The sequence below is a fragment of the Nycticebus coucang genome, chromosome 8 (assembly GCF_027406575.1).
Source record: "Nycticebus coucang isolate mNycCou1 chromosome 8, mNycCou1.pri, whole genome shotgun sequence".
In the NCBI taxonomy this organism is placed as follows: Eukaryota; Metazoa; Chordata; class Mammalia; order Primates; family Lorisidae; genus Nycticebus; species Nycticebus coucang.
The window spans coordinates 105,087,004-105,101,772 of NC_069787.1; the positions used below are offsets into that span (position 1 = coordinate 105,087,004).

Genomic DNA, 14,769 nt, shown 5'->3' on the forward strand with positions numbered 1-14,769 from the left:
ATGAAAATAATTGTAGTTTTTTTTTAACTTTTTTTAATAATATAGCATGATTTAAATACAGTTTTAAATTTTAAATGAAAAAAAGGCACCATGCATTATGAAGGAATATTTTAACCAAGGTTAATATAAGTGTATGCTTTAAATTTTTTAAGTTAAAAAAAAGATTCCAAATGAATTATAAAAGAACATTCTAACTAAACCACATACTGGTAAAATAGGAAGAATTAATGAAGTCATCCATAGTACTTGAACATTTTTTACCTTTTAAATATACTTAGTGATTACTAGATAGAGGTACTGTTAATAAAACTCCAAGGCTTTTCTTTGAAAAGAGATCTGTCTTTTCTTTTCTTTTTTTTTTTTTGTAGAGACAGAATCTCACTTTATTGCCCTTGGTAGAGTGTTGTGGCATCACAGCTCACAGCAACCTCCAGCTCCTGGGCTTAAGCGATTCTCTTGCCTCAGCCTCCCCAGTAGCTGGGACTACAGGCACCGGCCACAACGCCTGGCTATTTTTTGTTGCAGTTTGGCTGGGGCCAAGGTTTGAACCTGCCGGACATTTTGGAAACAAGTAATTTTCAGATGCAGAAGGATTAATTTGGTTTAATTAATGCCTGAGAATGAAAAGATCATGAATATTAAGGCAGTGGCCTTAAGAACACATTTTCTCTCTTCTTATGGCACTTTACATTAAGAAAGTAATAAAAGATATGCCCACAAAAGAAATATGCACAAAGATTGATAATAGAAAAAAATTTTGAGTAAGCCATTTATTTAATAGGAAGAAATTTTGAAATAAATTACGATAGCCACTGGTAGAATATTATTCAGCCATTAAAAATCATGCTTTCAGGCTCAGTGCCTATAGCTCAGTGGTTAAAGTGCCAGCCACATACACGGGGGCTGGTGGGTTTGAATACTGCCTGGGCCTGCTAAGCAACAATGACAACTATAACAAACAAAATAGACAGACGTTGTGGCAAGCGCCTGTAGTCCCAGCTACTTGGGAGGCTGAGGCAAGAGAATCGCATAAGCTCAAGAGTTTGAAGTTGCTGCAGCTATGAAACCATGGCAGTCTACCGAGGGCAACATAGTGAGACTCTGTCTCAAAAAAAAAAAGAAAAAAAATCATGCTTTCAAAAATAATTTAATAACATCAGCAAATATGATCATTGAGGGTACAAGAAACCAGGTTACACTGATTGCATTTCTTAGGTAAAGTCCCTCTTACAATCGTGTTTTTTCCCCAAAAGGTGTGGCACACACCAAGGCCCCGCCCCACCCCCCGCTCCTTCCCTCTCTCTGCTCTTCCTTTCCTCACCCCTCCCTCCTTTTTTCTCTCTCTGCTCTCCCCTTCCCCCACCCCCACCGTGTCATTAATTGTCATTAATTATCCTCATATCAAAATTGAGTACATAAATATGATATTTTCTTAAGTGAAAATAAGCAACGGTCAAAGTGTATACTACATGATATTTGTCTACAAACAAAATGACAGAGAAAATATCAAAATATTAACTGCTAGTGATATTGTCCATGGTTTCTCTTTTCTTGTATTTAAATTTTCCATACCAAAGACATATTTTTCTCAGAAAAAATATTTTTAAGACATGGAAAGTATGTTTTCCCTAGCAGCCTTCCATGCAGAACCAAGAAGAATTAGAAAGATAATAAATCTATAGTAACCAGGTAGAAGTTACTATTTTAAAAGTCTAAATCTATTCTTTGAAAAGGGAATTAAAATGATGGAAAACAGGAGAAAAGTTTAATTAGCAGGATTTTTTACATGTATATTTATTTTATGTTTTAATAGCTATTTCTTATTGAACTTCAACAAATGGATATAAAGTACACAAATCTCTTTACAGAGAAAATGTACAGCCTTGATACACATTTTGATTAAGTCATGATAAGCTCAGGTACAAAGAAAAGTCAAAGAACTGGTCTGACTACCCATTTGCCCCATTTAAGCTCCTTATTAGCTAGTCTCACAGAATTGCAGATTCATAGAAGGTAAGAGCCCTTCAAAGTCATTCCATCTGACTGCCCCATCTGCAGTGTAGGCCGCCACCCAGACACAGATGGAATCTACCTGTCCAACTCCCATACACATGATCAGAAACCCTTCCAACCCAAATGAGATCATTCCATCCTCAACTGGATCATGACGGTCTGAGAGCAGGTCTGGGTGGTATATGTGCCCCTTAACCACTGAACACTAGCCCCAGGCCCTTCCACAGTTTCAGGAGGACCCCAGGCTGCTGTCTGGACTCACCACCTTCTGCCACGCCTGCATGCCTGCGCTGGATGTGGCCCCGAAGAAAGGTGGCATTCATGAACGTCTTGTCACACAAGTGGCACTACACGGAGGGGAAGCAATGGGGAGTGTAGGATTAGATCACCTGAGTCAGCCTAGGATTTTCCCTGTATCAAAACTTCCATTCCCTTGGGACCCCTGGGCTGCCTCAGAAATGAAGAATTTGATTTACTGAGTGACACCAACCCAACCTACCCATTAGAACTCCTGGGGAGCTTTAAAATACCAAGTCAGACAAGTAAGTTCGAGAATTCGTTCTAGAAACAGTGCCACATACATCATTGCTAAATATCACTACACAGTCACCAGATGGTCAAAGGGAGTGCTTTAAAGGTGACTAGTATACTCAGCAATGAAGACTGTAGCACCTTTTCTAGGATGAATTTGCAAACTTAATTGTCCACCCTCACACAACCCATGCCCTGGGAAACTGTGAATACTGACTGGATATTTGACGATACTAAAGAACTTCTGTTGGTTTTTCAGATTTTTGTGATGATGGTGCTGTGATGCTTAGAAGTGGGAGTCCTTGACTTTTAGAGATACCTACTGAAATATTATAAATAAAATCGTGAGTAATATGCTTCAAAATAATGCAGGAGTGTGGGAAAGTAGCCAGGGGAACAAACCCAACAACATTGGCCTTGAGTCAGTAACTGTTGATGAAGGTTCATTATAATAGTCTTTCTACTTTTGCATGTGTTTGAAATTTTCCATAATTAAAATTTTAAAAATTATATAATAAAATGTATGTCTCATACTAGGGTTGAGAGCCACCAGCAGCAAAGGTCAACGAATAAATAGCATCTGTAATTCCACATCCCTCTCCTAAAGCATCTCAAACACTGAGAATCTATCATACCATCTTTCCACTGTAAAACTTCAGAATTCTCAACATCGCTTTGGAGGCTGCCACTGCTGGTTAATCAGAGTTATAGGGCAGATTATTTGCTAACTTAGCAGATAGGCAAATGCTACAGAAATTGTTAGTTGTCCCTCAATACCCATTTTCCCCTTTATTCTTTGACAATAGAAACTCTGATTTTTAGCTGGTGCTGAGACCAGTGAGAATAAACAGTGCATGTTCAGCCTCCTTGCAACCAAGTATGACCATGTGAATTACTACTGAAAGGGTTCTGACCCTTAATCACAATGTCAGATCAATCATATCAATTACCATTTTATTAATTAATACTCTATCTTTCCCACTGTGATGTTGTAATACAATAAGAATATATATTTGATCTTCATCCCTGGCATAGAACTACTAAAACATTTATAATTTCCTGAATGATAGGGGTGATAAAAGCATCTTTTGTAACAATATTTGGAATTAGTCTCCAGCTTGTGACACAAGGGCTTCTGAGATCCTTGGAATCTCCAGAGTGATAAGAGCATCTTTTGTATGCTAATGGAATGACTGGTGGCTGGGGGCCCCTGGATGACTTCAGGATGGGAGATGGGGTCCTGAAAGACAAAGCCATGATTAGAAGATTGAAACTTTTAGCCCTATCATCCAATCTGAAGGGAAGGGGCTGGATATTGACTTAATAACAAATGGTCAGTGATTTAATCAATCATGCCTACATGGAAGGGCCTACATAAAAACTCTAAATGGTAGGATTTAGAAAGCTGCCAGATTGGTGAACGTATTGAAGGTGATGGGAGGGTGGCACACCCAGAAAGGGTGGGGAGCTCTGAGCCTCTTCTCCCATCCCTTGCTCTATGCCTCTCTTCCATTTGATTATTCTGGAGTTTTATCTTTTATAATAAACCAGTGATAAAATATCTTCCTGAGTTCTATGAGCCATTCTACCAAATCTTTAAACCAGAGGAAAGGGTTGTGGGAACCTCTAATTTATAGCAGTTAGTCAGAAGTTCAGGAGGCCTGGGACTTGCGATTGGCATCCAAAACAGGTCCAGTCTTGTGGGACTGATCCCTTATCATGTGGAATCTGATGCTAACTCCAAGTAGATAAGTGTCAGAATTGAATTAAAGGACATTCAGCTGGTGTTGAAGAACTGGTTGGTATGGAGGGAAAGCCCCACATATTTGGTGCTAGGAGTATTGTGAATAGAAACAAGTCACCCACAAACTACGAATTTCTTGAAAATTAGAACGAGCATAACTTGTGCCTGCATCTCAGAGCCTGGCACAGGCCTAGACACCATAACAACTTATTATAGGGCAAATATCCCCAATCCACACTTTCCATGGAGATAGATTCAAATGCTCAAATGCTGCTCTGGATAATGAACTTAGTTGAATAATAGAGTCACTTTTCCAAAATGGGCCTGGGTCCACCAATCCCTTGTCACACTGATTATACACATATATTACAAACCCCTCTCACATTCCTTGACATAACAACTCTACATACACACACACTCACACCCGCCATAAGTACACACATTCTCTCTCTCACACACACACAAATCTTTATGTACACACTTCAGAGTTATATACTTTATAATAAACCAGTAGATGCACACATTATACATCACACAGTCTACATACACACAGATACTATACACAGAGGTATCCTCCAAGCATTCATACACACACATTAAATACACACACATTCACATCATCCACAAACATGCACACCCTCTATACATTCATGCATACACACACAGGACACATACCCTGTCCACAAATGCCTGCAAGCTCCACAGGCACACTTCCCACATGCATACAGTCCCCTCCACACACACATACACACCCTGCAGAAACTAATGAGACATGCTCAGGCTCTCTGGCCCTGAGCAGAATCTCTAAAATCTGCTCTTAACGGGGGAGCCTGGCCCACAGTGATGTGGCCAGTACAGCACCCTCCCACTCGCCCCGCTGGTGGAGATTCCTCACCATGTGGTAGCTGTGGGCACCTGTTTGCATCAGCAGCTGCTGCAGGGTGCTAATCATCTTGCGACGCCGGCGGCTCTCCTCCCGCACACCCTTGAGCTCATCGGCCTGGCGTCCCAGCTCCTGCTGCCCACGCTGCTGCTGGCCCAGGCTGGCCTGCAGCCGCGCCTCCAGCTGGGCAACGCTGGCGCTCAGGCACTCCTGGCAGTGCAGCAGATACTCGATGATGAGCTGTGCCAGGCGCAGCACCTTGAGCAGTGCCGGGTCCACGGGCTGCCCACAGCGACTGCACACCTCTCGGTCCAAGTTACAGAAGGTAACACCAGTGATATTCTCCTGCAGAGTGGCCACGTCCAGCTCCCGGACCACACGGTCCACGTCCAGGGCACTAATGCGCCTCCAGTCCATGCTCTCATGGTGGCGGGGCTGAAACTTGAAGATGGGGAATGTGTAGGGCCCAAAGAGGGGGCTGTTGAGGCCCTCAGCAGTGACAGCTGGGGACTGCATGGGCGGGGGAAGACCTGAGCTGACCACCAGAGAAGGATGCCACCAAGGCCACGGCAGCAGGCCAAAGAGCTGAGAGAAGGCCTGGAAAACAAGAAGAGAATTCAGCTTAGGTAAGGTGTGCAGCCGCATGTACTCACAGCTGGCCAGCAAGAGCCTAAGCAGGGGGAGGTGAGCTGCCTGCACAGCAGCTGCAGTATGCACGGGGTGCTCTGCGTGGCCAGAGCTGCGTGGAAGGGTGCTCTGCAATCGTGCAGACTTGGGTTCTAATCCTCTGCCTTGGGAAAGTCCCTCCACATCTTTAAGCTTCCTGTCTATATGGAGGGTTGTGGGGCCCACTTTGCAGGCTTGTGGTTAGGAAAGAAGCAGCTGAAGCATCCAGCCTAGTACCTGGCCCCTAGCTGATCCTCAGGAAACCCCCATCCCACCTCCACTGCAGGAGCGCCTGGCACAGGTCTTTGTCAGTGGGGAGCTGTAAAATTTAGGAGAGAGTCCTTCTGCAACCCAGTATTTACCTCAGGATAAAGCCCAACCTGCTAAGGTAATTATAGGATTTCAGTGAAACACGGGTGGACTACATTTCCCAGTTTCCACAGCAGTAAGGTGTGATCATATGGCTCAGTTCTGTCCCCTGGAAGGAGAGTGAAATGGTATACATGGCAGCCAAGAGGGCTGAAGAGAGCCACTGTGTCTCTGCTTAATGTACAGGGATAGGTGAAATCATACCTAACGGGTACCACACACACTGAGTGATAGCACATTTATAACTTGGATTTAAGCAGTATGAAAGCAATCCATGTAACCAAAACATTTGCGTCTCCATAAAATTCTGAACTAAATAAATAAATGTTTAAAATCTAACAGTTAGGAAAAGAGCTGTACTCTCCACACTCTTCATAGGAAATTGTTCTCTTTGAAGAGTAATTTGATTATATCAAGGGAATTTAAAGTACACATTCCACCACTAAAAATTACAATTTACCCTTCTAGACAAACTCATATATGCAAAGCTACTTGTGAAAAAAAAGTCATCGTCATATCATTTGTAAAAGCAAAGCACAAGAAAACAAAGTACAATAAGGGACACAAATGTTATCTCTATATAATGAAATATGCAGCTATTGATAGATAAAAGGCAGCTTTACATGTATTAATATGAAATAATCTCCTATATATGTACACATACAAACAAAAATACACACATATACTTCTACTTCTGTTTTAATGATACATATGTTTGTTTCCAGTTTCTCTTTATTAGAATTAATGTTTCATTGAAAACTGCAATGAGAATCCCCACAATCACCATTCACTGAGCACTCACTGGGACAAGCGGTCTACATTCCACGTTTGTCTCATCCTTACAACCCAACAAAGCCGATGCTGTTGTGGTTTGTTTCATTTTCTTTTACTAAATTATGAAAATAAAATGTGTCCCTGTAAAACCAATTCAAGTGGAACTAAGGGGATTGAATGGAAAAGGCCGAACATTTCCTTCCTTTACCCTCCAGTCTCACCAATGCAACTCTCCAGTGACAATACCTGGTATATTATTAATGATATATTATTAATACAATGACATTTAAAAAGAACTCACAAAATAAAAGACACATACCACAGTAGAATGGTTATCTGTGAGAAGAGGGATGAAAAAAATGAGAATCTTAAATGAGGATAAATAAATAGAATAGATGGATAGTGTGTGAGTGGGAGACAGTCAGGCTTTACACAGACTGATGATGACAGACACCTCCCCACAGCAGATAGCAAAATCCACAGATGCTCAAGTCCCTTTATAAAAGGGGGTAGCATTTGCACATAACCTATGCACATCTTGCCGTATACTTTAAATCATCTCTAGATTACCTGTAATACCTAAGACGATACAAATGCTATGCAAATAGTTCTTATGCTGTATTGTTTAGGGAATAATAAGAAAAAAGTCTATGCATGTTCAGTACAGACATAACCATCCCTTTTTTCTCCAAATATTTTTAATCTGTTGTTTGTTGACTTAACCCGTGCAAAACCCGTGGATACCACACACACACATAAATTAATTTGTATTTGTTATAATTTGTTTCATAAGAGATGAAATATACTCATTTATGATTGATATATGATTCATTTCATAAGCATAAACTATTTCTAGAACAATAGATAAGAAGCTGTTAGCAAGGGCTACATTTGGGAAGTGGGAATGGAGATTAGAGAGCTTTCATTTTTCACTTTCCATCTCTCTATACTATTCAAAGTTCTTCTCATCATTGTCTATTAATTTTATCATTTTTTTAAAAAAAACAACACAATTTCAGCTCCTAAGGAACTGAGAATCTGACTAAGGCAGATGTACATTTTACCCTAGTAAATCAAGTCCCTTCTAGATTATTATGATGCAGACTTTTTTTTTTTTTGTAGAGACAGAGTCTCACTTTATGGCCCTCGGTAGAGTGCCGTGGCATCACACAGCTCACAGCAACCTCCAACTCCTGGGCTTAAGCAATTCTCTTGCCTCAGCCTCCCGAGTAGCTGGGACTACAGGCGCCCGCCACAACGCCCGGCTATTATGATGCAGACTTTTAAGTGCAATAGAAAGTTAGAGAAGAAAGGTCATTGGCCCCAAGGAAGAGAAAATAGTAGGACTGGACTGGCAAAGAGGGCAAGAGCCTCCAGGAAAGGCCCCTGACCCCACTGAATCTGTCTTCATCTGTGAAAGGCTGTGACAGGCCAACCTCGCCTGCCTCACAAGGTACTGTGACAAGTGGAGGGGATGCAAAGGGAAGGCACTCAGTAACAGTGGTCGTCACACCAGGAGTGGCAGCCTGTGTGTATAAACTCTAAATACAAACTTCTAAACAGGACTTACTATTCCCATTTTACAAACAAGGAAACTTGTGTCTGCAGCGGGTAAGTGGTTTGCCCTAGGTCAGCGGTTCTGAACCTGTGGGTCACGACCCACAGGAACTGTATTAAAGGGCTGCGGCATTAGGAAGGTTGAGAACCACTGCCCTAGGCGGAGAGGTGCTATGGTTTGAATGTGTCCCCAACGCTCATGTGTTGGAAACAATCCCCAAGGCAGCAGTGTTGAGGGTGGGACCTTTAAGAAGTGGTTAAGTCCTGAGTACTCTGGCCTCATGAACAGATGAATGTCATTATCACAGGAGGAGACTGGTTATTGTGGGAGTGGGTTCCTGATGAAAGAATGAGGCCAGGCCCTTTCCTTCTCACTCTCTGGTTCTCTTGTCCTTCCACCTGCCATCGCACCAGATGCCAGCACCTTGATATTGGACCTCCTAGTCCACGACTATGAAAAATAAATTTTAGAAGCCTAAAACTCTTAGCCTGGTCTTGAAACTGTCTACAGGAAGCCACTCACCCATTTTTCCAGTTTCACCTACATGTTTCCCTTCCTCAGCAACTTCCTCAACACATACTCCAAAACCAAAACTCCCACTAATGAGAAGACCACCACATATTACTTAAGATGCCAGGTTATAAAGAAAAAAAAAAGAGCTGGGTGACATGATACTCACCATGCTTAGCTCCAAGTGCAACTGTGCTTGCCAGAGCCTCAGAGACAACTGTTCACAACAAGCTGTGCCTCAGAGCAACAGCAGGTTACCAGGCATGCTGAGGGCAAGGGTAACAAGACACCTGGTTCTTGTCATTCCACAGATGGTGAGCTCACCTGAGAATTTCATTATTTAACTATTTACACTTTGGCCTCAGATGTTTGCCAACAGTCCTCTCTCTAATGATAAGGTCAAGAATCCTCCATCAGAGACTCTCTTGGCTCTTCTCTACCTCTTTGAATACTCCTTCCAGCCTCTTCCTTGAACAGTGGCTATGCTTTCACCTTTCCTTTATGGCAGGGTGCACCAGTGCCCCCTTGATATTCTACTGTCCATCCACAGCCCATTTCTCCCTACATGCTGTTCCAGAGAATGAGTTCACACAAACCCACAGCTTCAGCTGACATAAGCCTGCTCTAGGCTGAGCCTCAGCCACTCTCAAATCTCTGCCTCTGGCCTATCTCTTAATACCTTTAAATCCAGCCCCTCCATAGCAATCATGCCTAAATTGCAAGCCCATGTTCCACAAGGGCCAGGAAAGTAATATTAAATGCATGTAATGTGCCAGGTATGAAAGAAATCACAGTACAAACTTGATGATAAGTGGCAACTGACTCCCCATCTTGGAGTCCAACATACAATAAGGCAGTGGTTCTCTAAGTATGGTACCTGGACCAGCAGCATCACCTGGGAGCTTGTTAGGGATGCAACCCTCAGACTTACTGACTCAGAATCACTATATTAGGAAATGTTGGGATAGGGAGTGTTAGGGATAGTGGCAAACTGGGGAGGGCAGGCCCTGTTTAAAATGGGCAGCCACCACCAAGCCTCAGCCATATTGGAATGGATGCTATGTGTTCCTCATTAGCTTAATGAATTCCAAATTCATTAAGAATGGCATTCAGGACCAGGCGAAGTGGCTCATGCCTGTAATCCTAGCACTCTGGGAGACCGATGCAGGTGGACTGCTTGAGCTCAGGAGTTCAAGACCTGCCTGAGCAACAGCAGGACCCTGTCTCTACGAAAAATACAAAAATTACCCAAGTGTCATGGCAAGCACCTGTAATCCCAGCTACTTGGGAGGCTGGGATTGAGGAAGCAGGGGGTTGAGGTTGCTGTGAACGAACCTGTTGCCACTGCACTCTAGACTGGGCTGAACAGAGTGAGACTTTGTCTCAAAGACAAAATGCCATTCAAAGACTTCTATGAACTACATCCAAATTATCTTTCTAGCTGCAGCTTCCATTTACCATATCACTTGCCTCCCACACTGTTTGTTTTATATAGGTACTGTTTTTATGTACTTTAACTTAAATAATCACTCATATAATCCTCAGAACAACCCCTCAAGGAGGTACCATTATCTTCTAAGACACGGAGAAGAAAGGAAGGTTGGCCAAGGTCCAGAAGCAGGACTCAAACCCAGGCAGCCTGGCTCCCGCCCAGCCTCTTAGCCACTATTCCACACTGCCTCTTGGTATAGAGGGCCCTTTGCCACTTCCTTCTGCTCCTACTAAAGGTCAGTGCAGGCTTCAAGGCCCTACTCATAGATGATTACCACCATAATCATAAAGCCCTTCTAGGCCCACAGTCAAAATTCCCTGCCCCTCCCTTGGGCTTTCTGAACACAGGGCCTGCCCTCTGGTCTGTGTCAGACTGGCTGTGCAACATTTATTTCTCATCCCATCAACAAATGACATTCCTGACCCAAACTAAGTGCCAGGCACCACGGACTGGTGACCCAGGCAATAGTCCCTGCCATTGTTAATATAAATAGTTGCCATTTCAAAAATTCTACTATGCTCCACACACAGTGCTAAGGTTTTATATGTTATTATCCCATTTAATTCTCACCACACCCATTACATACATGAAGAAACTGAGAGATTTAAAAAAGAGGGGAAATCGCTTCCCCATAGTCACACAACTACTCAGTGATGGGGTACAGCTCCATAGTTTGTTCTTTAGAAAAATGGACAAATATCCCAGAATATTTGTCTAAAAATTCCACCTTCTTGGGGTTGTAAAGATATGGACCACCAAGAATTAGGATAAAAAGTAAAGCTGGAATTAGCAGCCATTCATTTGGACTCAGTGGAGAGAAATACCACTCAGACTCAGTAAAATGCTTGATTTGTTGACCATTTGTGTCCACAGACTAATCCCATGGCACCTAACAAAATCTCGAAGGGCAGGAGGCCTTGCAGGTGGGCCCCAGCACATCAGTGAGAAGTCTTAGTTCACACAACAACCTCAGTGTTACAGCTTCCTTCTCCAGCAGCCCTCAAACCTTTGCATTTACACTCTGAGTTCACCATCATTTATCAAACATCTATGTGTCAGGCACTGTACCAGCCTTTAAAACCATTAATTCTATCCCTCATATAGGCTTGTAAATAGCTATGATTTGCCTCATCTGACAGACATAGAAACTGAGACTCAGAGAAGCTAAGGGACCTGCTGCAAGTCACTCAGCTAATAAGTAATGAAACCAACACTCAAACCAAGTTCTCTCTAGCTTCAAAGCTCTCGGATTATGCCAACCAACCTCCAAATAATAATAGTGATGATGATGATATGCAAATTGTTTCTAATTATGGGAATTACAATACCTGAGATTTCCTGACTAAAGTGCAAGGGCTGATAGGGTTTACCGCAAATATCAGGACAGGGACAGTGCTGGAGACTCTAAATGCTCCCTGTACCTCAGCAGCACTGGCTGAACCTGCCTCAGCTCCACAGCTCGCATCCTGGTTAAGATAGGCAGAACACAAAGCCAAATGAGAGTGTTGCAGGTTACCTGGAAACCATACACCCTAGAGACAAGGACATTGTGCTTTCTCCAGACTGAACTGTCAATAGATTGCTTTTCCCACAACTGGGAATAGAAACAGATGTAGAAGTGACTTAGTCATTAGGAAATCTGGAGCTGTGTTAATAAACTCTAAACATTTTGGTGTGGTCTTAGGAAACTTCCCAATCCTAGACCAAAACCACAGATTAGTGACCCAAAAGAATGGTATTTGTGCTAGCACTCTAAACTTGCTTCATTGTTGAAGGGTTGGTGTCTGCCTGGGGTAATCCCACACCCAATATGGAAAATCCATCTACCACTCTTCCTTTGCACACTCCAGTAACACAATATTTACTACCTCCTAAGGCAGCCAGCCTACCATGAAAAATTCCTGGAGACTTGTTCTTCTGAAATCTGCCCACCTATAATCTGTTAAAAATAACTTCACAAACTTAGCCAAACACATAATTTTTAAACATAAATTGACAGCTAGACACCACCAACACCACCTTACTGTCTCTTCCACCTCCTCAAAAATGCAGCCAAGAGGAGAACTTGGGGGGGGCCACGCTTCCAAGGTGGCTGCCAGGCAATCATTTACAAACCTGCCCTGGCCTCCAAGCTAACTTCAGTGGTGCCTGCCCAGGGAGCTCAGGCATGTCATTAGTGCTAATTGTTCTGGCTGCCAAGGAAACCCTCACACAGTTTGCAAACAGGATAGGCACACAGAGTTTGCCTGGAGACCTCAGTGGAGAGGAGAAGCACCCAGGGACTCTCCTGGAGGACTACTCTTACAGACCTTAGACTTGCTCTCAGCTTATGTCATTTTTTAAAGAAAGAGGTCCCCTTTCCACTCCTTTCTGACGCTCATGGGAGCTGTGGCCACTCACAGAAACTTCAAGCAGCAAGAGCGATCCACTCTACCAGGCATAGACCTCTTCCTCACAGTCAGCCTCGCACTCGCAGCAACTTGAAGGAGATATTTGTGTCTCCTTTTTATCAAAAGCCTCCTGTAAGTTTTTGCCATGAAAGGATTTCCTTTACAATAAAAATAGGGTAAGGGCCAGGCCCAGTGGCTCACACCTGTAATCCTAGCACTCTGGGAGGCTGAGGCAGGTGAACTGCCTGAGCCAGAGCAAGACCCCATCTCTAGAAATAGCCGGGCATTGTGGTGAGTGCCTGTAGTCCCAGCTACTTGAGAGGCTGAGGCAAGAGAATCGCTTAAGCCCAGGAATTTGAGGTTGCTGTGAGGAGTGACACCATGGCACTCTACCGAGGGTGACAAAGTGAGATTGTCTCAAAAAAAAAAAAAAATACATATTGGTAAGGATTTGACTTATGTTCCTGGGCAGTTTCAGAGAAAAGAAGTAAGTACTAATAAAGCCTGTCTTCCCAAATGCAGAATTATCTGGGAAGACTGTTTATTAGCCACTTGACTGAAGGACCAGACTTCTATCTATCTCTAGGTAGGGTTCTCACTGGCCAATCTCCACCCAGGAGGAGTACTAGAGGGTTAGAGAGTGTGACTGAGAAAGGAGACCACCCACCAGCACTGTAGATGAGGTATTCAGGAAGCCACAATCAAGAACACCACACACTCTAAGTCCTGTTGGAAATCAATTTCCAGAAGACCAGGTAGGGGCAGCTTGGCCTGGGCCCCTAACTAATGCTGGGCCCCAGGCCCTCTCATGCCCTGTCCTCTACCCCAGCCTCATGGACCCTTGTCTTGTACTAAGCAAATCTTCTGTGGACTTTTATCCGCAGCCATCTAGTAATGAAAATACCATTGTTGCCTCTTGCTAAACTGCAGCCCAGGAGTGATGCCAATGTATTTGTTTTTAAATAACCTCTGTCTCTTTTTTGTCCTGCAACTTCAAACTCTTGAGCTCAAATGATCCTCCTGCCTCGCCCTCCCAAGTAGCTGGGACTACAGGCCCGTGCCACACACAGGGAATTTTTTCGTACAGAGGAGGATTTCGCTCTTGCTCCGGCTTGTCTTGAACTCTTGGCCTCAAGCAGTCCTCCCGCCTCTGTCTCGCGGAGTGCTGGGATTACAGGCATGAGCCGCGGCCCTCACCTGAATGATCTCATTACTACAGAGATCAGATCTCAGATCCTCAAGCTCTCCAAATTACTTCACACTTTACTTTTTTCAAACAGTGAAAACCCAAAGTCGCCCTCCCAAAGAAGTCGCGTCCCGGGGCATCAGTCACCCCTGCTCCCCGCCTCCATCCGCCTCACCCCACACCTCCGCGCGAGTCCTTCCCTCCCTTTCCCCCCAGGGGTACCACGGTCCAGAGCAGGCCCGGGAGACCGGCGAGGAGGACCCAGCCGGCGGGCGCAGGAAGCGACGTGTCCGGAGCCTGAGCCAGACGAGCCGCTCGGGCGCCCATCTGGACCCCCTGCAGGGCGCGGGCAGCTAATGTTTAACCTCCTGCGGCCCGTGGCCCGGGTCGCTACCCGCCCACACCCCTCCCGGGATGAATTCCTGGCATAGTTTCCCCCGCAGCCCGGCTCACCGTGGGGTCGCCCAGAGCCGAGAGCAGCGGGAAGAGGTCTGGAGGTGCCGGCTCCCCTCCTCGCCCGGCCCAGCCTCCCGACTGGCTCCACCCCCAGACACGCGGGGGCAGCTCCCGGAATCCTCGCTGTCCGCCGCCGGGGATGCTTCCCAGCCACCGTTAACCCGCCACCCGGGCGTTCTCTGCGGCCGAGGACAGCG

The 14,769-nt window shown here is 44.4% G+C and overlaps 1 protein-coding gene across 4 annotated transcripts in view; it reads right to left on the reverse strand.

Annotated features, from left to right (window-relative positions):
- DZIP1L (DAZ interacting zinc finger protein 1 like) overlaps positions 1 to 14,769 on the reverse strand; it is a 54,778-nt gene that overhangs the window by 33,748 nt on the left and 6,261 nt on the right. The window contains exons 1-3 of one of the 4 annotated variants that reach the window (XM_053599287.1): positions 14,570 to 14,686; positions 5,184 to 5,768; positions 2,276 to 2,360 (exon numbers count right to left, since the gene is read on the reverse strand). In XM_053599287.1, coding sequence (XP_053455262.1) covers positions 2,276 to 2,360; positions 5,184 to 5,687 — 589 coding nt within the window. In that variant the 5' untranslated portion in view covers positions 5,688 to 5,768; positions 14,570 to 14,686. Of the gene's footprint in view, positions 1 to 2,275; positions 2,361 to 5,183; positions 5,769 to 14,338; positions 14,376 to 14,569; positions 14,687 to 14,769 lie in introns of those variants that run through there. The other 3 variants (XM_053599286.1, XM_053599285.1, XM_053599288.1) reach the window with 3 other exon arrangements.